Raw genomic sequence first — 25,277 nt, forward strand, 5'->3', positions numbered from 1 at the left:
GACAACATGGTATTAGCAGAAAAACAGACACATAGATCAATAGAGCAGAATTGAGATATCAAAAATAAAACCACATGTACATGGGCAAATAATTTTTGACAAAGGAGCCAAAACACACAATGGAGAAAAGAAATTCTCGTTAATAAATGGTGCTGGGAAAATCGGAAAGCCATCTACAAAAGGATGAAACTAGATTACAATTTGTCTCCATGTCCAAAAATTAATTCAAAATGGATCAGAGACCTAAACAGAAGATCTGAAACAATAAATTATATAGAAGGAACCATAGGTACTAAACTTATGGACCTTGGTCTTAAGAGAACATTTTATGAATTTGACCCCAAAAGCAACAGAAGTAAAAGCAAAGATAAATGAATAAAACAATATCAAACTTAAAAGCTTTTGCACAGCAAAAGAAACTTCCGACAAAACAAAGGAGGCACCCAGCTGAACAGGAGATGATATTTGCAAACAACAGCTCCAACAAGGGGTTAGTATCCAGAATATATAAAGAACTCATACTATTCAACACCAAGCAAACAAACAATCCAATTAAAAACTCGGCAGAGGATCTGAACAGACACCTCTCCCATGAAGACATACAAGTGGCCAACGAATATATGAAAACTTCACTAGCTGTTAGGAAAACACAAATCAAAACTACAATGATGTAACCAAACACAGGTCTGGCTGCCTGCTGCTTTGGAAGGCAATACTCAAAAGGCAGGTGGGAGGTAAAGAAAAGTGGTTTTATTCAGGTGCCAGCAGCCTGGAATATGGACTCTTGTTTCAAAGCTCATCTTAACATCTCAGTGCAGGCAGGGGTTTTTATAAGGAGAGGGACAAGAAGAACAGAGAGGTCAGGGAGAGAGGCTGTGGACATGCAGGAAGTGTCCTTGCTTGTCCCAATATGTATCTTTAATGTCAGCATCCTGGACCTGGTCTGTCTGTGCCAGCCAAATTCCTGCAGTTGGTCAATCTGCATCAACCGAAGTCATGGTCAAGGCTGTTTCTTGTACAAGCAGGAACTGGAATGGCTGGCACCTGCAAAATGCATACAAAGAAACTGTCAGTATGTGAGTCCTTTTCATCAGTTTGTTAGTACATCTTATCTTATTTTAATTCTAGTTCATGGTAAGTCTGAGTAGTATCAAGTTTTATTCCCTGTTACAATGAAATATCACTTCACACCTATCAGAATGGCTATTATTAACAAGACAAGTAATAACAAGTGTTGGAGAGGCTGTGGAGAAAAGGGAACCCTCATTCACTGCTGGTGGGAATGTAAACTAGTACAGCTACTACGGGAAACAGTATGATGGTTCCTCAAAAAATTAAGAATAGAGTTACCATATGACTCAGCAATCCCTCTTCTGGGTATCTACCTGAAAAACTCAAAAACATTTATTTGCAAAGATATATGTACCCCTATGTTCATTGCACCATTATTCATAGTGGCCAAGACATGAAGCCAACAAAAGTGTCCCTTGATAGAGGAGTGGATAAAGAAGATGTGGTACATACATACTATGGAATACTACTCAGCCATAAGAATAGATAAAATACTCCCATTTACAACAAAATGAATGAACCTTGAGAATATTATGTTAACTGAAATAAGTCACTCAGAAAAAGCTAAGAATCATATGATTTCACTCATACATGGGATATGAAACAAAATCATAGACACAGACAACAGTATGGTCATTACCAGAGGTGGGGGTTAGGAAAGGGTTAAGGGGGCCAAATATATGGTGATGGAAGATGATATGACTTTGGGTGGTGGGCACACAGCGCAATACACAGATCAAGTGTCCTAGAAATATACTCTTGAAACCTATATGATCTTATTAACCAAGATCACCCTGATAACTTTAATTTAAAAATTTAAATACAATGTATATTTAGTTCACGAAACTTAAATGACACAGAAAGCATTGAGAAGAAAATGAAGAGCTTCCTGGTAGTCATTTTCCCCCTGAATTGGGAATCCCAGGGTGAGGAAGAGAACACAAAAGCATGCCATCTTGTGTGAGCTGGACCTGCAGTAGTGCCTCTGCTCTCTGACAGCTCTGAGGCACTGCAGCAAGAGGCCTGAAGAGAGAGCACCGGGTCCCCCTCCACCAAAGCCAGCTCAGCTGCACTGGTAAAGATAGCAGTAAGCAAGCTGCATCCAGAGGTGGCATTCCAAGTCAAAGGATTTGGAACGCTCTCTGCAGAAAACATCCTACAGTTGCCAGAACTGAGCTTTTCCATTCAATATAGTCCTTACTGTGTACTAAATATATGTGTTAACTTATCTAAAACTCATCATAATCCTATGAGGTGGGTTCCATTGTTATCTCATTTTACAGATGAGGAAACAGATATGGAGAGGTTCCAAAACCAACCTGTCCATGATTACAGAGCTAGGAAGTGGGAAACCTGGGATTTAAACTCAAGCTCTCTGGCTCTGGGGAATGTGCTACTAACCAATACCAAATAGTGTTACATTTACCTAATTGTGCCCCCTTTGAGAATTAAAACTTGTAATAGTGGGTTTTAAAACAACCCTATCTCCTCCTCTCTATTTCTACCTCTGCTATCTCCTCCCCCCTCCCCTTTTTATATATATAATGGATTTTTTAATTTTTTAACTTTATGTAGAATTACAAAATAAAATGTCATAATTATGGAATGCAAACTTTAGAATGAAAGTATATGCCATTTTCTATGCAATAAAATATGTGTAAAATATGCAACAGCTCTGAGAATCATACAATGAGAATCTGTTGCTAAATTCCATTTTTTTAAATCAGGGATCTAAGAAAATTCTCTACCCTCCTGTTAAGTGCTAAAGGAGGAGACTCTGTTCAAATTCATTCTGAATTCCTCTTTTCCATACAATACCCTATCTCTCTGTGTTTCACCTGCCCCATTTCACACTGGGATAGGGACATCTCAAGAGAGATCACTCCCTGCTTAAGGGTAGTAGAAAGCTAGACCTTCCCTCACAGCATAACACCATCACAGACTTCTAGGCAAAACCATCAAATACACCTGGCAAGAGCAACTTGGAAAATTCTGTTGAATAACTTCATTCCCCTATGTCTTTTTTAGCCTATAGATACAAGAGACAAAAGCCTTGGCCATCCTTTATAAATGGACCTTAATTCCAACCTATTTATTCTAGATGAGAGTTAATTAAAAACAGTTATTTTACAAATATACAGTATTTGTCACATTTAAGTTAGACATCATGGGGATTAGAAAATGTCTAAAAAATTATTATATCTTAGGTAGTACTATGAGTGCTTTATGGACCCATATATAACTTAGAGCAAATTCTTTAATTTTTTTATTCCATTCCCTATAGACATTTATAATGCTGCACCAGTCAAAATCATGAATTACATGCTAATTTTGCAATTGGACATCATTGATATATATCACCATGCCTGCCTCAGAATCATTGAGAAACACACAGCAAGTGTCTTTCTCTGTGAAATGAGACAAACTACTCTGTATCACAAAATCTTATGCTGAATAAAGCACAATTAATAATAATCACTGTAATAAAAATTTAAATATCTTTAAAACTAGACACAGATTATGGCCAATTCAGTATCACTAACATGTACTAAGAACTAGCAACGTCTTTCACAGAGGACTTCTGGCCACGATGGAGGCGTGGACAGACATGCTGCCTCTCCCTCCACAACTAAGAAGGATTACAACTACCTCAAAACTAGAAACAACCAGAAGTTCCAGAAAATCAAACTGCATGGAAGTCCAGCAGACAAAGATATAAAGAAGAAATACTCATCCAGACAGGTCGGAGGGGTGGAGCCAGGGCGGAGAGGATGCGGTGTGGTGGCAGCAGTGGCAGCAGCAGTGGTGGGCCAGCAGAAAGCACAGTCCCATGTTTTAAAAAGTCAGGAGGAACACTTGGGGAGCGTCCCCAGCTCCTTACGGTCCCAGCACCAGGGAAAATCAAGCCTCATTGCTTCTGACTGTGCAGACAGGTGGGGGTTGGGGTGAAGGCAGAAACTGCCAGTCTCAGCAGAGTCTGATTGTTTAAAGGGACCCCACAGTCCTAGAACATCCGCAGACCCACCCATTATGGGAATGACAGCCAGGACAGCAGCTAGAGGGGTGCCAGTCCAGTGTGGAAGTGGGAGAGGTGCCTGGAAAAGGGGAAAGTGCTGGGCAGGAGGCATTGTTCTCTCTAAGACCCCTTCCCCACATACAGTACCAAATGTGGTAAAACAGATCACCCTGTACTGATGAATCCCTAAGGCTCCACCCCTTACAACATAACAGTAGCAATAGCTCTACCTGCAAACAAACACAAGAGCCTGTCAAGATGAGGAGACAGAGAAGTATGGCCCAAAAGGGGGAACAGATCAAAGTTCTAGTGGGTGAACTAAGCGATGAGGAGATAGCCAACCTAACAGAGGAGGAGATAGACTACCCAACAGACACAGAACTCAAAACACTGGCTTGACAGATATGCTTGAGTACAGCAAACACATAAGAGAAGAAGTGAAGAAGTGAAGGCTATGCTCAGTGAAACGAAGGAAAATCCACACAAAACCAATGGTGAAGAAAAGGAAACTGAGGTTCAAATCAATGATTTGGAACATAAGGAAGAAAAAACAGTCAACCAGTGCAGAACAAGAAGCAAGAATTGAAAAAAAATGAGGAAAACTTCCCAAATTTTGTGAAAGAGATGGACATACAGGTCCAGGAAGCACAGAGGGTCCCGGGCGAACTGGACTCATAGGGGACCGCACAAGAATGCATCATGATTGAGATGCCAAAGGTGAAAGATAAATACAGAGTCCTGCAGGCAGCAAGAGAGAGGTGGAGAGTTACCTGCAGTGGGATGCCTATAGGACTATCAGCTGATTTCTCAGAGGACACTTTGCAGGCAGGAAGGGACTGGCAAGCAGTATTCAATGTGATGAAAGGCAACATGCTAACAGGATTACTCTATCCAGCAAAGCTATCATTTGGAATGGAAGGGCAGATGAAGTGCTTCCCAGACAAGGTAAAGCTAAAGGAGTTCATCATCACCAAGCCATTATTATATGAAATGTCAAAGGGACTTACTTAAGAAAAAGAAGATCAAAACTATGAACACTAAAATGCCAACAAACTCACAATTATCAACAACTGAACCTAAAAAATAAAAACAAAATCCAACTAAGCAAACCAGAATAGGAACAGAATCATATGTATGGGGATCATTTGGAGGGTTATCAGCTGGGAGTGGGGATGGGAAGAAATGAGGAAATGGTGCAGGGACTCAGCATAATTGGTTGCTACAAAATAGAGGGATGTTAAAAATAATATAGGGAAGGGTGAAGCCAAAGAACTTAAATGCATGACCCATGGACTTGAACGAAGGAGGCGTGGGATTGCTGGAGGGAAGGGGGGTACTGGGCAGAGGGGCGCAAAGGGGAAAATGTTGGTACTACTGTAACAACATAATCAATAAAATATACTAAAAAAAAAAAAAAAGAACTAGCAACTTGCCAAGTAATTTGGACACAAAAATGACAAAGGTAAGTCCTGTCCTATACAGGGAGGACCTTATAGACTTAGACAAAATAGAGGCCCACCAATGGATAACTTCAGCTGGGTGCAGTAATAAGCATTATGATATGTCTTGAAACACAAAAGGGAGACTTCTAAGTAGGTAATTCAGAATTAAAGAGGGCAAGGGGAAGTGTTAGAAATGAGAACATGTTTGAGTGGTATCTTTAAAAATTTAAGTAGGAATCAGCTAGCTAAAGAGAAGGAACAATGGATAAGGATCCCCTATAATGCCAAACAAGTGAACAATAACAAAATACTGTTTCAATATCCAGATTTTTGTCAGCTGCTGGTTTCACTGACTAGGACTTTATTTTTTTATTCATTATTCATTCATTTGGCTGGAATTGGGAAGTCACATAGCTTAAGAGCCCAAGAAAAAGTCAAAATGTTCTTTTCCACCTGAGCCCACTCGTGATTTCCACAGACACGATGATTGAAAGCATAGCTAACCAAAGCAGAGATAACTCCTAAGATAGAGTCAAGAGCTTTCTCTCGAGCAGGTCACAAAGAGTTTGTTTTTAATCTTTATTTTTTATGTTTCTGACTCAGGTGTCACTCCACCATGTCCTGCTATGGACTTACCATGTTTAAGTGAAAAAGGAAACCCACTAATAGATCTTCTCGGGCAAAATGGAGAGAATTCTGATTCTGATGATTAGAAAGAACTAGAAGCCACAGATGGTGCTTATTAGAGCAATATATCAAAGAGGAACCCAGTAGGGAGAACCAATTGAGTCAGTTACAACTAGTTCTGATTGGATTTGATCTTTGTTAAAACTATTTTCTTTGGAATTCTAGGTATTGGAGAATTGAATTTGGAATCAAAACGGCAACTGTAATATTTGTATGAGAGAGTAGAACGATATTGCTTTAAAAGAAGTCATTTTAACCCAAGCCATGTCATCGGAGAGGTTTTCTAAAGCATTGTAAGGGGCAAGCACAGTGTGGAAACTTATACTGGAGGTGCAGGACTTCAGAGAAATTTGTTAAATGTGGGTTGAAATCAATTCTCTGAGATCCATCCTATTTTTGAAGTCATCTTTATTTGTTGTAGAGAGATTGCTTAAGGCTCAAGTGGAGTTAATCTCAGTTCTGAACACAATTCAACTCACATAGGACTAAAATTAGTTTTGTTGGTAACAAAAATATGACTTTTTAGTCTTGGTTATTAAAAGTGGTATTTGCTCTGTCTGGTCTGTAGCTCCATAGCCAGAAGAATGCACAGGTTCTTTCTTTATCCTATGTACCAATTTCAAATAGTAGAACTTATTAAACTATTGTTAAATAGGGCATGTTAGCAAGCTGCCATGTATGTTTTCCTTGTTATTGTGTAATTCTTCCTTTTTCTTTCATTTAGAAATGAGTGTCCCTTCAAACATTCCCAAAGTCTTTTGCAAGATACACACACGTCTTTTAATTCTATTAATTTCTCCCTTTGAATTTTCTCTCAGCTTCAACTCTGTCCAAATCATTTTCTCTCCTTTTTCTATCACGAAATTTTACTAAAGATTATATTAGTCATCTAATAATGTCCTGCATAAGATGCATATTATATTATTCTAATATAGTTTGTAAATTACTAATATAGTGGAAAGAAATCATAATCAAAATTTATCAGTCATCTTTTGGAACATTAAATAAAATATAAATTTTGGACAGAAGCTTAGTCTGCTGTAAGCAGCTAGCTAATCTCTGCTGAGAGAAAAAATTATTATAATTATAATCATTAAAAACACAACCATGTCCTCTTAATTTACATGTGTTCGTGCCTTTATTTATGTTATTCTCATCAGAATATTCTAGACTTCCATCAGCTTACTAAAACCTTTTGGAGCTTTTTCTGATCCATCAGGAAAGATCCACTCTATTTTCACAGTATACAGCATACATCTCTACTTATCAAGAATGCAATTCTTCTTGTGTGTCGGTTAACTGCTTACGTATATGTCTCTCTCACCATTTAGAAACTTGAATGTAGTTGGTCATAAGACAATTTGAGGTCTCCAATGAGGATTAAGGATTTGAATGGGAAAATCAAACAGAAGCAAAGAACAGTCAGGATTGGGGTACCAGAAAGTAATATACTCAAAGTAGTTCAGGTCATTGTTTCATGAGGCAACATACACTTATATACGGTTCATGAATCATCATATGAGATAGTGGGCTACCTGTCTTTGGGGTGGATATCAATATCTTGGTTTCAGGTGCATTGTTTGAATTGGAAAGTAACTCCTGAGTAAGGGTGGAAAAATAATGAGTACAATCTTGTTAGAAAAGTTAAGTGGAGAGTTAGGGCTTCTTTCAAGTGAACAGATGTTCAAAAATGGTTCCAGCCTCAGAAAGGAAATCAAAGCAAAAAGTCAGAAACCAAGAGAGAAATCACAGCCGAGGTTAGGAAACAGGCTCTGTATGGTTGAGAGACAAGTGTAGTCCCAATTCCTAATTTCTTCTTGGTAGGAACCCAGTTTTATGAATTTATTATTTAAGTAGTTATCTATCTGGATGGATGGAAGGATGGATGGATACATCCTGTTTTAATAATCGGGAAAGGAGATTAAATATGTGTATATATATATATATATATATATATATATATATATCTGTGTATGTATGGATGTGTATGCATACTATATCTTCCCATAAACCAATAATTCTCAATCAAGTGCAATTTGTGCCTCAGAGAGCAGCATTTGGCAATGTATGAAGATACTTTAAGTTGTCACAACTATAGAGAAGGCTACTGGCATAAGGAGTAGAGACCAGGAATGCTTCTCGGCGGCAGCCGTCCGTCTCGAGAGACGATGGTGTAGCTTCTTAAGAGTCTATCTGCACCGCCGAGAATGGTTGTGCAGTCTGACTCGGGAGTGACACGGTATCTGTCTCCTCCCGTGTTGAATCGACATCTTGCGATGACGCTGGAGTGTCCTCTCCAGTGAAGCTGAAGCTACAGAGCCTGGGCAGGGTGATATGGAGGGTCTGCTGTTGCCCATGCAGCAGACCCCCCCTCTCTTCGCAGCTGAAGGATCCAAGGGAAAGACGGAGTCGATACAGCTTGGGTTCAGGTGCGCCGCAGGAGTTGCTGGTGTTGACTACAATGTCAAACCGCCTTAGGGACTCCGGCTCTGGATTTTCTGTCGGGGTTTTTACTCCCTTAGCCTTTCCCCTGAAGAGGTATGCCGCAAGGCAGCGGAGGTTTTTTGGAGTCAGAGTTTTCCTTCTCTGATGTGCCCTGACTGGAAGATCGAACCAGCGACACTTAGCTCGCAGGCCGACGCTCAATCCACTGAGCCAAACCAGCCAGGGGGAGGAATGCTTCTAAACATCCAATAATGTACAGGACAGCATCTAAAATTAATATTTATTAGAAGATAAGAACTCTCTCTTAGAATTAACCAAGTAAAAATTACCATCTAGACTGACAGATGTTGGAAAAGACTGTGTTTCTTGTTTACTTTTATGTTTAATGTATTGACTAGTAGGCCCTCATGTGTAACAAGCTCTCAATAAATATATATTGGGCTAAATTGAACTAATGGATAAAGAAGACATGGTGCATATCAGGGTGGCAAAAGTAGGTTTATAGTTGTAAGTATGCGGAACAGTTTATTCTTGTATTGTTATTTATTAGTTATTGTATTATTTGTATTGTATTACAACTGTAAACCTGCTTTTGCTCACCCCTGTGTATACAATGGAATATTACGCAGCCATTAAAAAAGAAGAATGAAATCTTACCATCTGCAACAACATGAATGCACCTACAGGATATTATGCTAAGTGAAATAAGTCAAACAGAGAAAGAAAAATACCACATGATCTTACTTATGGAATCTAAAATAACAAAATAAACAAAAAAAGCACAAGAGGAACAAACTCATAAAAAAAGGGAACAAGTTGATTGTCCCCAGATTGGAAGGAGGTTGGGCATGTGGGTAAAAAGGTAAAAGGAATTAAGAAGTAAAAAATTTTAATTATAAGAATAGTCCTGGGTATGTAAAGTACAGTATAGGAAAAATAATACTGTAATAACTGTGTATGGTGTAAGATGGGTATTAGCTGTACCCAGGTGATCACTTCATAAGGTATATAAATGTCTAGTAACTATATTGTACAATTGAAATTAGTATAATATTGTATGTCAACAGTAATTGGAAAGTAAATTGATTTTTATAAAGTATATAGTTCTCATTGATACAATATGGGTATAAAGATGCTTTAAGTATATTAATTTTACCATTAAAAATAATTAAAAGATACATTTTCTGAACCCACCTAGAATCAAGAATTACAGTTGATTTAGTACAGTAAGGGGTTAGTGGGCATCTTTCAGATATCTATCACTTTGCCAGATGTTCTGCAGATTATAAAAGTAACATAAAATGCATTCTCTAACCTTGAAGACAGAACATATCTTGAGAAAGCCATTTTGTTCCACAGCAAAACAGCACACGGTTGGGTGTCAAAATGAGTAACTTATTAGTGCAATAAGAGTTTAAGGAATAGAAAAAAAATCAATATGTCTGACATTGTCAAATATAGCTTCTTGGAAAAGATTAGAATTGAGCTGACCCTTTACAGTCCAATGGATAGAATTTCAATTAAATAGCCAGCAATGAAGAGAAAGTGCTATAAGGCAGAGAAAATAATATGAACAAAACTAAGAAGATAAGACTAACCATGGGCAGGTTCATGGAGACAGAGAAGATTACACTAGCTGAAGTGGGTAATAGGTCTGAACTTCTAGAAAGTATCCATTATGGTGAAAATCAAATGAGCAAAGATTGGTAGTAATATCTGGTAAAATAACTAATTCTATGAATAGGATAAAACATGCCATCTCCAAACAAAGTTGGGAAATCATGTTTTTAGTCTTTATCATACTTAAAGTGATTACTTAACCTAACATAGTCTAGCACATCTTCCCACACATACAGACCTTTGTACTATATGAAGTAACACTCTGGCCTACATAGTGTACCTAATATTCCATAAAAGTGACCATTAGCAGAGGCAAGCCAAATTTAGCTATAGCCCCATGTAACCTTTTCCCCCCTTGTGGCTATAAAGATAGCAGGAGTCCTCATTTCAGAAGAGAAATGCCCTAATTAAAGAATAATTTTCATTACCTTAACAAATATCCTAATGTTACAATTTGCCAAGGGAATAAGAGAACAAGTATCCTGTTTGGTCAAGGAGTCTTTCAGAAGATGTAAATGAACAATTGATGTTAAGGGTCATTGGACTTAATTCAGTGTACATATATGTTGGGCTAGTAAATGTAAGAAGTAGATCATTGTCTGCAAAAATCAACACAAAACACCTTACCTTATACCTAAGTGCAGTTTTCAAAATGCCTTCGACTTGTTAGGTTAAAGGATCTTTCCTGACTGGAGACTCAGAAGAGAGAACTTCAGAAAATAAGCAGGCTTTATACTTAAAATAGGAAGAATTCTAATGCAGTAACAATTAGCCATTAATAGTAACTCCCAGAATAGGTGGACCAATGTGTCTTTAAAATTAAAGATCAGCATTAAATACATTTAAAACTGTAAATCCCATTGTTTAACTAAAAAGCAAGAATTCTTAGATCCCAATAGAAGATGTTTGGGTAGATGTTAACTCACCCACAAAATTGCATTGGTTAGGAATAGGTTCTCCTGAATGTAACAGCCTTACTTACAGTGGCTTAGTCAAATGGAGATTTGATTTTCTTTAGAGAGAATTCAAGAAGAAGGTAGACCAAGACTCTTGTTGGTGACTCCTTCTGGTTTTCTAATACGCATCCTTAAATGACTTCCAGTTACATCACCATGTCCAGAAATATGTTACACCTAGTTGAATGATAGGCTGAGAAATAAAGATTTTAATTGCGCACATTATAGTCCCAAATAAAAGTGACAAAGAAGGAAAAGAATTATGTAGGCTAATTAGCAAACTCTATTAACAACACAAAATTAGTGATTATAATAAGGCCCTAGCCATGATATATTTGTTAAAGCATTACTAAGTAAGTCAGATCTGTTATGCAGAACTCCAATATCTAAGTGCCACACAAAGTTCATTTTCCAGATTTTTTTTTCCTCAATGAAAACTTGGATATTTATTAAACAAAGATGACTTTCTATCTTATTCTGGTTTAAATCTTAGAATTTCAAGCTCCCAGAAATCATCATAAATGTAAGTTATCCTCAGAGCTTTACAATTAAGACATGATTCTATATTCTTTTCAAACATGCAGAACTTTACTGGCCTCAGCGCTTGATCTGTTTTAATACAGGAATGCTCTTTTTTTTTTAACTGTTTAAAAATATTTTATTTATGCTATTACAGTTTTTGCACACTTTCCCCTTTTGCCACCTTTCATCCAGCCCACTCCTCACTTCCATAGTCAGTCCTCACACTATGTCCATGGTTCCTTCATATATGTTGTTTGACTAATCCCTTCACCTTCTTTCAATCAGTCCCTACCTACTCCCAGTCATCTTAGTGCTCTCAGTCTGTTTCATGATTTCATGCTTCTGTTGCTGTTTTGCTCATTAGTTTAGTTTGTTCATTAGGTTCTGTTTATATGTGAGACTGGCTTATTTCACTTAGCATAATACTCTCCAGTTCCATCCCTACTATTGCAAAAGGTAGGAATTCCTTCTTTTTTTTCTAATGTGTAGCATTCCATTGTATAAATGTACCACAGTTGATTTTTTTTTTTATCCACTCATCTACTGATGAGCACTTAGGCTGTTTCCAAATCTTGAATACTGTAAATAGTGCTGCTATGAATATGGGGGTGCATAAATTCTTTTAAATTGGTATTTCACGATTCTTAGCATATATTCCCAGCACTGGAATTGCTGGGTCAAAATTCATTTTTAATTTTTGAAGGAATTCCATACTGTTTTCCACAGTGGCTGCATCAGTCTACATTCTCACTAACAATGAATTAGAGTTTCCTTTTCTCCACATTTTTGTCAGCCATTTTGGCAGGTGTGAGGTGATATCTAATTGTGGTTTTAATTTGCATCTCTCTCTGGTGGCTAGTGATGTTGAGCATCTTTACATATGTCTATGGGCCATCTGTATGTCCTCTTTGGGGAAGTGTTTATTCAGGTCCTTTACCCATTTTTTAAATTGATATATTTTTTTGTCTTCCTGGTGTTGAGTTGTATATCTTCTTTATGTATCTTGGAGATTAAACACTTGTCCAATATATCATTGCAAATATGTTCTGCCATATAGCCAGTTTCTTTTTCATTTTGTTGATGTTTTCTTTAGCTGTGCAGAAGCTTTTTAATTTGATGTAGTCCCATTGTTTTGTTTTTGTTGTTGTTGTTGTTTTATTATTTCCCTTGTCCTGGGAGATATATCAGCAAAAACATTCCTGTACTAGACACCTGAAATTATACTGTCTATGTTTTCCTTCAGGTTTTAATGCTATCCTAACTTATATTTAAGTCTTTAATCCATTTTGAGTTTATTCTGGTATATGTTGTAAGATGGTAGTCTAGTTTCATGTTTTTGAAAGGTTCTCCCGGCACCATTTATTGAAGGGATTGTCTTTATTCCATGGCATTCTCTTGCCTCCTTTGTCAAATTGTAATTAAACATAGAGACATAGGTTTATTTCTGGGATTTCTATTCTGTTCCATTGATCTATGTGCCTGTACTTATGTCAGTACCAGACTGTTTTGATTATTCTGGCCTTATAGTATAGTTTAATATCAAGTACTGTGATCTCTCCAACTTTGTTTTTCTTTTTCAAATTGCTGAGGCTATTTGGAGTCATGTTTGGTTCCATATACATTTTTGGAATATTTGTTCTATATCTGTGAAATATATCATCAGTATAGTAATAGGAATTGTATTGAATCTATAGGTTTCTTTGGGTACTATAGATATTTTAATGATGTTAATTCTTCCAATCCATGAACATGGTATATGTTTCCACTTATTTATATTTTCCTCAGTTACTTTCTTTAGTGTACTATAGTTTTCTGAGTAGAGGTCTTTTACCTCCTTAGTTAAATTTATTCCTAGGTACTTTATTTTTGCAATAGTAAATGGAATTGTTTTCTTAGTTTCTCTTTCTAATATTTCTTTATCGATGTATAAAAATGCCATCAATTTCTGAATATTGACTTTGTAACCCACTACTTTGCAGAATTCATTTATTAGCTCAAGTAGTTTTTTTTATTGGAGCCTATACAATTTTCTTGTACAATATCATGTTGTCTGCAAATGATAGTTTTACTCTGTGTTTTCCAATTTGGATGCCTTTTATTTTTTTCTTCTTGTCTGGTAACTGAGGCTAGGACTTCCAATACTATGTTGAATAGGAGTGGTGAAAGATGACATTCCTATCTTGCTCCTGATCTTTTTTTTAAAGTATATTTTATTGATTATGTTTTTACAGTATTGCAATTGTTTACCCTTGATCTCCTCTGCCCAGTACCCCCCTTTCCTCCAGCAATTCCGCCCCACCTTAGTTCATGTCCATTGGTTGTGCATATAAGCTCTTTGGCTTCATCCTTTCCTATATTATTCATAACTTCCCTATGTGTATTTTGTACCAACCAATTATACCTCTTAATCCCTGCATCATTTCCCCATTTCTCCCCATCCCCCTCCCAGTTGGTAACCCTCTAAATGATCCCCATACCTATGATTTTGTTCTTATTCTGGTTTGCTAGTTGGATTTTGTTTTTATTTTTAAGATTCAGTTGTCGATAGTTGTGAGTTTGTTGTCATTTTAATGTTCATAATTTTGATCTTCTTTTTCTTAAGTAAGTCCCTTTGACGTTTCATATAATAATAGTTTGGTAATGATGAATTCCTTAGACTTACCTTGTCTGGGAAGCACTTCATCTGCCCTTCCATTCTAAATGATAGCTTTGCTGGATAGAATAATCTTGGTTGGAAGTCCTTGCTTTTCATCACCTTGAATACTTCTTGCCAGTCCCTTCTTGCCTGCAAAGTTTCTTTTGAGAAATCTGCTGAAAGTCTTATAGGCACCCCTTTGTTGGTAGCTCTCTGCTTTTCTCATGTTGCTTTTAAGATTCTCTCTTTATCTTTAACCTTTTGCATTTTAATTATGATGTGTCTTGATGTGGTCCTTTTTGGGTCTATTTGGGACTCTCTGTGCTTCCTGGACTTCTATGTCTATTTCCTTTACCAAATTTTGGGGAATTTTCTTTTATTATTTTCTCACATAAGTTTTCAATTTCTTGCTCTTCCTCTTCTCCTTCTGGCACCCCTATGGTTCAGATGTTTGCACGTTTAAAGTTGTCTCAGAGGTTCCTAAGCCTCTCCTCGTTTTTTTCAATTCTTGTTTCCTCATTCTGTATTGGTTGACTGTGTTTTTCTTCCTTATGTTCCAAATCATTGATTTGAATCCCAGTTTCCTTTCCTTCATCAGTGGTTTTGTGTGTGTGTGTGTGTGTTTTCATTTAGCATAGCTTTTACTTCTTCTCTTATGCATTTGCCATACTTAACCATATCTGTCAAATCTGTGAGAAACTTTATTACCAGTGTTTTGAACTCTGCATCTGCTAGGTTGGCTATGTCCTCGTCTCTTAGTTCTCCCACTGGAAATTTGATCTATTCCCTCTTTTGGACCATACTTTTCTGTCTCCTCAACTTGACAGGCTCCTGTGTTTATTTGCCTCTATGTCTTAGGTAGAGCTCTCACATCTGTTACATTGTAAGGGGCAGAGCCTTAGGTATTCGTCAGTACAGGGAGACCTATTTCACCATGTCGTGGCGCTGTATGTGTGGGAGGGGTCTGAGAGGGAACAATGCCACTTGCTCAGCACTCACCCTTTTTCCAGGCACTGCTCCCACTTTCGTATGGGACTGGTGCCTCTCTATCTGTTGCCCTGGCCATTGTTCCCAGAGTGGGTGGGTCTGTGGATGTTCTAGGACTGTGGAGGCCCTTTAAACAAGAGGACTCTGCTGAGAGACCAGCAGTTTCTTCCTCAACCCCAATGCCCACTGGTTTGTACAGTCAGAAGCAATGAGGCTTGATTTTCCCCAGTGCTGGGACCATGAACTGTGCAGTCTGGTCAGGAGCTGGGAGCACTCCCCAGGTGTCCCTCATGACCTTTTAAGACCTGTGGCTGCACTTTCTGCCAGTTTGCCGCTGCCACGACTGCCGCCACCACCACACTGTGTCCTCTACGCCCCTCCTACCTGTCTGGATGAGTATTTCTTCTTTATATCTTTGTTTATTGGATTTCCATGCAACTCGATTTTCTGGAACTTCTGGTTTCTCTAGTTTTGTGGTAGTTGTATTCCTTCTTAGTTGTGGAGGGAGATGCAGTGTATCTGTCTACACCTCCATCTTGGCCGGAAGTCTTGCTCCTAATTAAGGGAAATGCTTTTAGTGTTTTCCATTGAGCATAATGTTGGCAGTAAGCATTTTTTATGTGACCTTTATTATATTCAGGTATGTTCACTCTATTCCCACTTTAGTGTGTGTTTTTATCCTAAACACGTGCTGAATTTTAGCAAATGCTTCTTTAACATCTATTGTTATGATCATATGATTTTTGTCTTTTTGTTTGTTTATGTGATATATCACATTTATTGATTTGTCAATATTTACCATCCTTGAAATCCTGTAATAAATCCACTTGATCATGGTGTATGATCTTTAAAATTTATTACTAGATCCAGTTTGAGGATTGTAGCATCCATGTTCACAGATATATATATATATATATATATATATATATATATATATATATATATATATCTGTTTTTTCAATTACAGTTGTCCCCTTTTCCCCCAATTTCTCTCCCCCACCCAACCCACCCCTTCTCCCGCAATCATATCCCTCCCCGTTGTCCATGTCCATGAGTCATTTATACGGGTTCTTTGACTAAACCCTTCCCTTACTTATCCCCCTTCTCTCCCTCTCCCCTCCCCCCTATTGACTGCTATTCTGCTCTTTGTTCTATTTAGTTCCTTTGTTTGTGTTGTTCTTTAGTTTCCTGTATTAGGTGATATCATATGGTATTTTTCTTTCTTTGCCTGGCTTATTTCTCTAAGCATAATTCTCTCTAGTTCCATCCATGTTGTTGCAAATGGCAGGAGTTCCTTCTTTCTTTCTGCTACATAGTATTCCATTGTGTAAATGTACCACAGTTTTTTGATCCACTCATCTACAGATGGGCACTTAGGTTGTTTCCAGTACTTGGATATTGTAAACAGTGCTGCAATGAACATAGGGGTGCATAACTTCTTTTGGATTGGTGTTTGAAGATTCTTCGGGTATAATCCTAGTAGTGGAGTTGCTGGTTCAAAAGGCAGTTCCATTTTTAATCTTTTGAGGTAATTCCATACTGTTCTCCATAGTGGCTGCACCAGTCTGCATTCCCACCAACAGTGCAGTAGGGTTCCCATTTGTTTCTCCACATCCTCACCAGCACTTGTTGTTTGTTGATTTGTTGATGATGGCCATTCTGACTGGTGTAAAATGGTATCTCATTGTGGTTTTTATTTGCATCTCCCTGATGGCTAATGATGTTGAGCATTTTTTTCATGTGTCTATGGACCTTCTGTATGTCCTCTTCGGAGAAGTGTTTGTTCAGGTCCTTTGCCCATTTTTTAATTTGGTTGTTTGTTTTCTTGATGTTGAGTCGTATCAGCTCTTAATATATTTCGGAAATCAGTCCCCTGTCTGTGATGTCATTGGCAAATATGTTTCCCCATATGGTTGGTTTCCTTTTCATCTTACTGATGTTTTCTTTTGCTGAGCAGAAACTCTTTAGTTTGATGTAATCCCATTTATTTATTTTTTCCTTTATTTCTCTTGCTTTAGGAGATGTATCCGTGAAGAGATTGTTACGTGAGATATCTGATATTTTCTTGCCTATGTTTTCCTCTAGGACTTTTATGGTGTCACGGCTTACATTTAAGTCTTTGATCCATCTTGAGTTTATTCTTGTGTGTGGTGTAAGTTGGTGGTCTAGTTTCATTTTTTTGCAGGTCCCTATCCAGTTCTCCCAGCACCATTTGTTAAAGAGGTTCTTCTCACTCCATTTTATGTTCCTTCCTCCTTTATCAAAGATTAGTTGACCATAGAGGCCTGGGTTTATTTCTGGACTCTCTATTTTGTTCCACTGATCTATATGTCTGTTCTTAAGCCAGTACCAGACTGTTTTGATTACAGTGGCTTTGTAGTATTGTTTGATATCTGGTGTTGTGATTCCTCCTGCTGTGTTCTTCTGTCTCAAGATTGCTTTTGCTATTCGGGGTCTTCTTTGGTTCCATATGAATTTATGGAGTATTTGTTCTAGGTCTGTGAAATATGTCATTGGTATTTTAATAGGGATTGCATTGAATCTGTAAATTGCTTCGGGTAGTATGGCTATTTTGATGATGTTGATTCTTCCCATCCAAGAACATGGTATTTGCTTCCATTTATTTGTATCTTCCTTAATTTCTTTCTTCAATGTTATGTAATTTTCAGAGCACAGGTCTTTTATCTCTTTGGTTAAGTTTACTCCTAGGTACTTTATTTTTCTTGTTGCTATAGTAAATGGTATTTTCTTTTTTGTCTCTGTCTCTGCTATTTTATTGTTGGTGTACAGAAATGCCTTAGATTTCTGTATATTTATTTTGTACCCTGCGCATGTTCACAGATATATTGGCCTGTAATTTCCTTTATCAGGTTTTAGAATTAGGATAATACTACCTCATAAAAGTGTTTTTAAATCTTCCTCTTCTGGAAATTTTTTGGAATAGTTTGAGAAGGATAGATGTTAGTTCTTCTTTAAATGTTTGGTAAAATTCACCTGTGAAGACATCATGTCCAGGGTTTTTGTGTGCTGGGACTATTTTGATTACTGCTTCACTTTCACTAGTTAATATTGGTCTATTTATGTTTTCCGATTCTTCCTGATTCAGTTTTGGAAGGTTATATGTTTCTAGAAATTTATCTATTTCACCCAGGTTGTCCAATTTCTTAGCCTATGGTTATTGGTAGTAACCTCTTTTAATCCTTTGTATTTCTGTGATGTCAGTTGCTACTTCCCCTCTTTCGTTTCTAATTTTACTTATTTTGGTCCTCTCTCTTTTTTTCTTGATGCGTCTGGTAAAAGTTTGTCAATTTTATTTATCTTTGCAATGAATCAGTTCCTGGAGTCACTGATTTTTTTGAATTTTTTTCTTCTCTTTGTCATTTATTTCTCTGTGCTTGATTACTTCCTTCTACTTACTTTGTGCTTTTTTGTTCATTTGTTTGTTTGTTTGTTTTTCTAGTTCCTTTAGATGTAGGGTTAGGTTGGGTGTTTTTTGAGATTTTTCTATCTTCCTCAGGTATGCCTGTATTGGTAGTAACTTCCCTCTGAGGACTGTTTTTGCTGTGTTCCATAGGTCTTGGATTGTTGTATGTCCATTTTCATTGGAGTCCAGCTACTTTTTGATTTCTTCCTTGATCTCACTGATAATTCATTCATTATTTTATAACAAGATATTTAGCGTCCATGTATTTGAATGCCTTTGAGGGTTTTTTTTTTTATCTTGAGATTGAATTCTAGTCTTAAGCCATTGTGATCTGAGAAAATGCTTGATACGAGTTTAATTTTCTGAATTTGTTAGGCTTATTTTGTGTTCTACCATGTTGTATATCTTTGAAAATGATTTGTGTTCATTTGAGAAGAGGTATATCCTACTTCTCTGGGATAAAATGCTCTGTAAATATTAATTAAATCAATTGATCTAGTGTGTCATTTAATGCTGCTATATCCTTGTTGATTTTTTGTGTGGAAGATCTATCCATTGTTGACAGCAGGGTGTTAAAATCACCTACAATGACTAGATTGTTGTCAATCTTTTTCTTAAGTCCTCTAAGATTTTTCTTATATATTTAGGTGACACTCTATCATTTGTATATGTGTTTACAAGGGTTATATCTTCTTTGTGGACTGACCCCTTACATATTCCGTTGTGACCTTCTTTGTTTCTTTTATGGTCTTTGTTTTGAAGTCTATTTTGTCAGACAGAAGTATCGCTATCGCAGCTTTTCTTCAGCCTCCATTTGCATGGAATTTATTTTTTCATCCAATTTCAGCCAGTGTAAATCTTTTGTTTTGAGATGGCTCTCTTGTAGACAGCATATATGCTGGTCATATATTTTTATACACTTGGTTACACTATGTCTTTGGATTGGAGCATTTAATCTATTTACATTTAAGGTTATTATTGATAAGTACCTATCCATTACCATTTTCCTCTTTGTACTTGTGTTCCTCTCTCTCTATATATATTTTCTTCTTAAAGCAGTCCATTTAGCATCTCTTACAATGTTGGTTTGGTGGAGATGTACCCCTTTAGCTTATATATATATATTTGTCTGTGAAGCTCTTTATTTCATCTTTCATTTTAAGTGAGACCCTTTTTGGATAGAGTAGTCTTGGTTATAGGTCCTTGTTTTTCATTACTTAGAATATCTCATGTCAGTCCATCTGGCCTGCAGTGTTTCTGTTGAGAAATTAGCTGGCAGCCTTATCAGAGCTACCTTATAGGTAACTGTTTCTCTCTTGCTGCCTTTAAAATTCTTTAAACTTTGCCATTTTCTGATGTGTCTTGGTGTGCGCTTCTTTGGGTTCATTTTGATTGGGAATCTTTGTGCTTCCTGAACCTGCATGACTCTCTCCCTCAATAAGTTAGGGAAGTTTTCTATCATTATTTCTTCAAACAGGCTTTCTATACCTTCTCTACTTTCTTCTCCTTCTTGTATCTCTATGATGTGAATATTGTTCTATTTTACCTTGTCCCAATACTCTCTTAGAATATCCTCATTCTTTTTAAGTATTTTTTTATTTTGTTTCTCTGGCTGGGTGCACTTTCTCAACTTGTCTTCCAAATTGCTGATTTGATTCCCTGCTTCATCTAGCCTGCTTTTAATTCCTTCTAGTATATTCTTCATTTTAGTAATTATATTCTTCATTTCTAACTAGTTCTTATTTATAGTTTCCATGTCATTTTTTCATGCTGATGTAGTTCTTATTAAGTTCCTTGAGCATCTTTATAACCATTACTTTGAACTCTACATTTGATGATTTGCTTGCCTCAATTTCATTTAGCCCCATTTCTAGGGATTCCTCCTTTTCTTTCATTTGGAGGTTGTTTCTTTGTCTCCTCAGTTTTAGCTGCCTTGACTTCTGTCTTGTGAGGTGGTTTTTTGTGGAAGGAGTTCTGTGGTACCTCTTGATCTCCTGATCTGGATACTCTAAGAATGGTATTTATGTGGGTTATGTGGACACTCCTGTTGTATTTAGGTCCTGAATTTTGTTGGCCTATTCATTGGTGGGATCTCCCCTCCAGCTGTCTGACTGAGACTTGTGTACTATTGTACAGGTGCTGACAGAACAAAGCAAAGCAACACAAAAACAAAACAAGCACCCCCCCAACAATAGCAATATCAACAATAAATGGTCAAAGAATAATAAAAGAGCAAAGAGAAATGTAATATTAGAGAAAGGGGAAAAAAAAATAAGAGAAGACTAAGGGAAGAGAAAGTGATTATGTGAGGAGAATTAATACGAATAATGTATTGAAAGAAGAAAACAGGAAAAAGGGACAAAGAAAGAGAAAGAATAATAAAAGTAGGAAAAGGAAATAATAAGGAAAATGGGGCAATCAAGGTAGGACTAAATTAAGAGATATAAAAGAAAAAAGTAGATCAACAAAACTAGAAGAAAAAGAGAAAATATAAATAAGGCTATGAAAAAGAAAAACTAATGCAAATAATGAAAGAGAACAAAGTAAAATTCACTTCAGCAGTGTTTAGTGCTTGCCTGCTGAATTCTCCCTTTGGATGCGGCTCTGATTTTGTGTGAGCCAATGTCAGGTGCTGTTCATGCCTAGTGCTTGGCTGCCTGTTCAAAGCTAAAAACAATCAGCAGTTTGTGGTTGATTCCTCTGAGCTTGGTTACTACAAAGATGAGCTAAGCTGCTCTGCAAAGCTGGGTTTTATCATCACTGGATCCAGGGGTAGGTCAACAAAGGACCAAAGTCACCACAGGGTCTGCTTTTCCCCGTCTCTGCCTGCTTGCTGGCCTACTGTCTGTTTTAGACTCTATTTTCCAAGTTGTCTTAAACTAGTTCATTTTGTACCTTTACACTACATTTATGTTTAATGGACTTCTTGGAAAACGCACCTTCTATCCATCCATGGTAAGGGTTTGTGTGTTGTACTGCTATGGGTACAAGGTCAAGACTCTTGATCTATAAAGATTTCCACTCAGTCAGACAGTTATCAACTGCTATATTGAGGATAGTAATTGACAGAGTGAATCCAGGCAAGTGAAAAAAAAGAGGAATTGCAGGTATAGTATAATAATTATGATTTCTGATTTTGCTAATATAGAAGCAAGTGGTAGTATCTTAAGAGCTATCAAGTTCCTGAAATAAAATGTGTCAGTATCTAATAGTTTCTGGCACAAAGTAGGTGCTCAAGTAGGTTGAATAAACTTTTTTGTCTACTGACTCTTATCAAAGTGTGCACAGGAAGTTGGCGATAAAAAAGAAGCATTTTCTATCCACTTTAATGAGGCAGTCAAACATTTAGTTAGCATACATCTTTGTGAGTAAAGATTCTGTGCAAAGCCCAAAGGAAATGCGTGCTGTGATCTCTTGTTCTGAAGATCTTGCCCTGTCTTTTATGTGACCTGGCAGAATTTTTTTGGACTCACATCCAATGTCAATTAATCAAATCCATAGGAATTTATTTCTAAGCCATTTGGCCACCAAGTTGATTATTAACATTGTAAAATCCATTAAAAGTCATTTTTAAGTGTTTAAAATTATCTTATAATTTTCTAAATCAGCATGTAAATCAGCTTGAAATGAAGGTTAGGGACTATCAGTCTATACATCAGTTGATCAAGTACCGAACTGGTGTTGGGGGTCATTTGAAGATGCACAGGTAACAGCCCGGCCCTTGACAACTGACAGTTCATTTAAGGAGACAATGTGTATGCAGATAATGTCACATCATATACAACTTGTCAAATTCATAGACAAGACAGGAAATGTTTTATTTTTTTCAACATTACCAATAAATTGGGCTTTCCTAAAATGGAAACATGAAGCAAATATCTCCTGTTATGTAACTCAAAGTTTGAGACCCTAATAGAAGGATTACAGTATAAAGTACTGTTTAGCATAGATAACCTATCAGGAATTCACTTGAACCACAGGAGGAAATAAACACAATTATTTTTTTCTTCTTTTCTTAAATTAGGTCATGGAACTAAAGGAGTATTTGAGCTTCTGTCTGGATGGAGGAGAACCAGAGAAAATTTGCCCTTCAAAGACAGGGTAGCAGATGCCTATTCTGATGTGATGGTCACCTATACCATGACCAGTTCCTTGTACCTCATTACCTTTGGCATGGGTGCCAGCCCATTCACAAACATAGAGGCTGTGAAGGTTTTCTGTCAGAACATGTGTGTCTCCATTCTGTTAAACTACTTCTACATTTTTTCTTTCTTTGGCTCTTGTCTCGTCTTTGCTGGCCAACTAGAGCAAAACCGTTACCACAGCATCTTTTGCTGTAAAATCCCTTCTGCAGAATACCTGGACCGCAAACCTGTGTGGTTCCAGACAGTGATGAGTGATGGGCATCAACAGACATCCCATCATGAGACGAACCCCTACCAGAACCACTTTATTCAGCACTTCCTCCGTGAACATTACAATGAATGGATTACCAATATCTATGTGAAGCCATTTGTTGTCATCCTCTATCTTATTTATGCCTCCTTCTCTTTCATGGGATGCCTGCAGATCAGCGACAGAGCTGACATCATCAATTTGTTAGCCAGTAATTCCCCAAGCGTTTCCTATGCCATGGTTCAGCAGAAATATTTCAGCAACTATAGCCCTGTGATAGGATTCTACATCTATGAGCCCCTCGAGTACTGGAACAGCAGCGTCCAGGAGGATCTACAGAGACTCTGTAGTGGGTTCACTGCAGTGTCCTGGGTGGAGCAGTATTACCAGTTCCTGAAAGTTAGCAACATCAGTGCCAGTAACAAGAGTGACTTTATCAGTGTCCTACAGAGTTCCTTTTTAAAAAAGCCAGAGTTCCAGCATTTTCGAAACGACATCATCTTCTCCAAGGCAGGGGATGAGAGCAACATCATTGCATCTCGCTTGTATCTGGTGGCAAGGACTAACAAAGACAAGCAGAAGGAAGTCATAGAAGTGTTGGAAAAGCTGAGGCCCCTGTCCCTCTCCAAGAGTATCCGATTCATCGTGTTCAACCCCTCCTTTGTGTTCATGGACCATTACGGCTTGTCTGTCACAGTGCCTGTTCTGATTGCAGGCTTTGGTGTTCTCCTGGTGTTAATCCTGACTTTTTTCCTAGTTATCCACCCTCTGGGAAACTTCTGGCTAATTCTTAGTGTCACCTCGATTGAGCTGGGCGTTCTGGGATTAATGACATTATGGAATGTCGACATGGATTGCATTTCTATCTTGTGCCTTATCTACACTTTAAATTTCGCCATTGACCACTGTGCACCACTGCTTTACACATTTGTATTAGCAACCGAGCACACCCGAACGCAATGTATAAAAAGCTCCCTGCAAGAGCACGGGACAGCCATTTTGCAAAATATTACTTCTTTTCTTATTGGGTTGGTCCCCCTCCTATTTGTGCCTTCGAACCTGACCTTCACACTGTTCAAATGCTTGCTGCTCACCGGGGGTTGCACACTTCTGCACTGTTTTGTTATCTTACCTGTGTTCCTAACCTTTTTCCCCCCTTCCAAAAAGCACCACAAGAAAAAGAAACGTGCCAAACGAAAGGAGAGAGAGGAAATTGAATGCATAGAAATTCAAGAGAACCCTGATCATGTCACCACAGTCTGATGTGTGTAGACTAATGGATTATTTTTCTTTTCCAGTATTGCACAACGATGCAGAGCAAGTAAAGCTCAGACCTCAGCTGCTTGGGCTGGCCAGGGGTAACAAGGCAAGTCATATCAAGAGCGAATTATTCATTACACATCAAGGTGTCCACTTCTTAGGGGGAAGAGGGAATCAAAGAAGGGGGAAAGTTCTTTGCAACATTTTCTCCAGTAAAGATAAGTTTCTGAATGTGATCTTAGACCTCTTCCCTTGAATGGATGAATCAATGAAGTGTTAGAAGGCCAGAAGAACCAACTGCTTTTGAAAATAAAATGCTTAGGAGAGATGGAGAAGAGAGGAAAGGAGGGCCCCAAATAAGGAAAATGACATACAAAATGTCAAAATTGCCATGGAAATTTTTATATTTGTTTTTTGAACAGGTTGGTCAAAGGAAACCTATGCATTTGGGAAGTACACATTTAATCCTGTCTAAACCAAAGGACTTCCCAATCCATTTTATGTGTACATATATATATGTATATATGCCATATATACATATACTTAGCTTTGTTTTTACAGTACATTGGCACTTGTATGGAGGGAGATGTCCATTTGCAGATAAGCTGATCTTTCCCTAGAAAGTCAAATCAGCCATAGCGAAATACAGGAGCATTCATGGTCATTCAAATTCAACTCAAGTGTTTCAGCAGCAAGAATATTATTCAACTGTTTTAAGCAAAACAATCAGAGATGTGAATCTATTAGATTCTACATACCATGTTGTCAGCCTTTGAGATTCTTACTTTGGATGACTTAGCAAAAACACAAAAGGCAT

General features: G+C 37.5%; 1 protein-coding gene across 2 annotated transcripts in view; it reads left to right on the forward strand.

Annotated features, from left to right (window-relative positions):
- Positions 1–24,463, forward strand: part of PTCHD4 (patched domain containing 4) — a 190,353-nt gene extending 165,890 nt beyond the window's left edge. For both annotated transcript variants that reach the window (XM_090280464.1, XM_090280465.1), the window contains exon 3: positions 22,830–24,463. In XM_090280464.1, coding sequence (XP_090136590.1) covers positions 22,830–24,463 — 1,634 coding nt within the window. The remainder of the gene's footprint in view (positions 1–22,829) is intronic.
- Positions 24,464–25,277: the final 814 nt, after the last annotated feature.

Source organism: Furipterus horrens, unplaced genomic scaffold (assembly GCF_987537825.1).
Source record: "Furipterus horrens unplaced genomic scaffold, mFurHor1.1.pri manual_scaffold_6, whole genome shotgun sequence".
Classification (NCBI taxonomy): Eukaryota; Metazoa; Chordata; class Mammalia; order Chiroptera; family Furipteridae; genus Furipterus; species Furipterus horrens.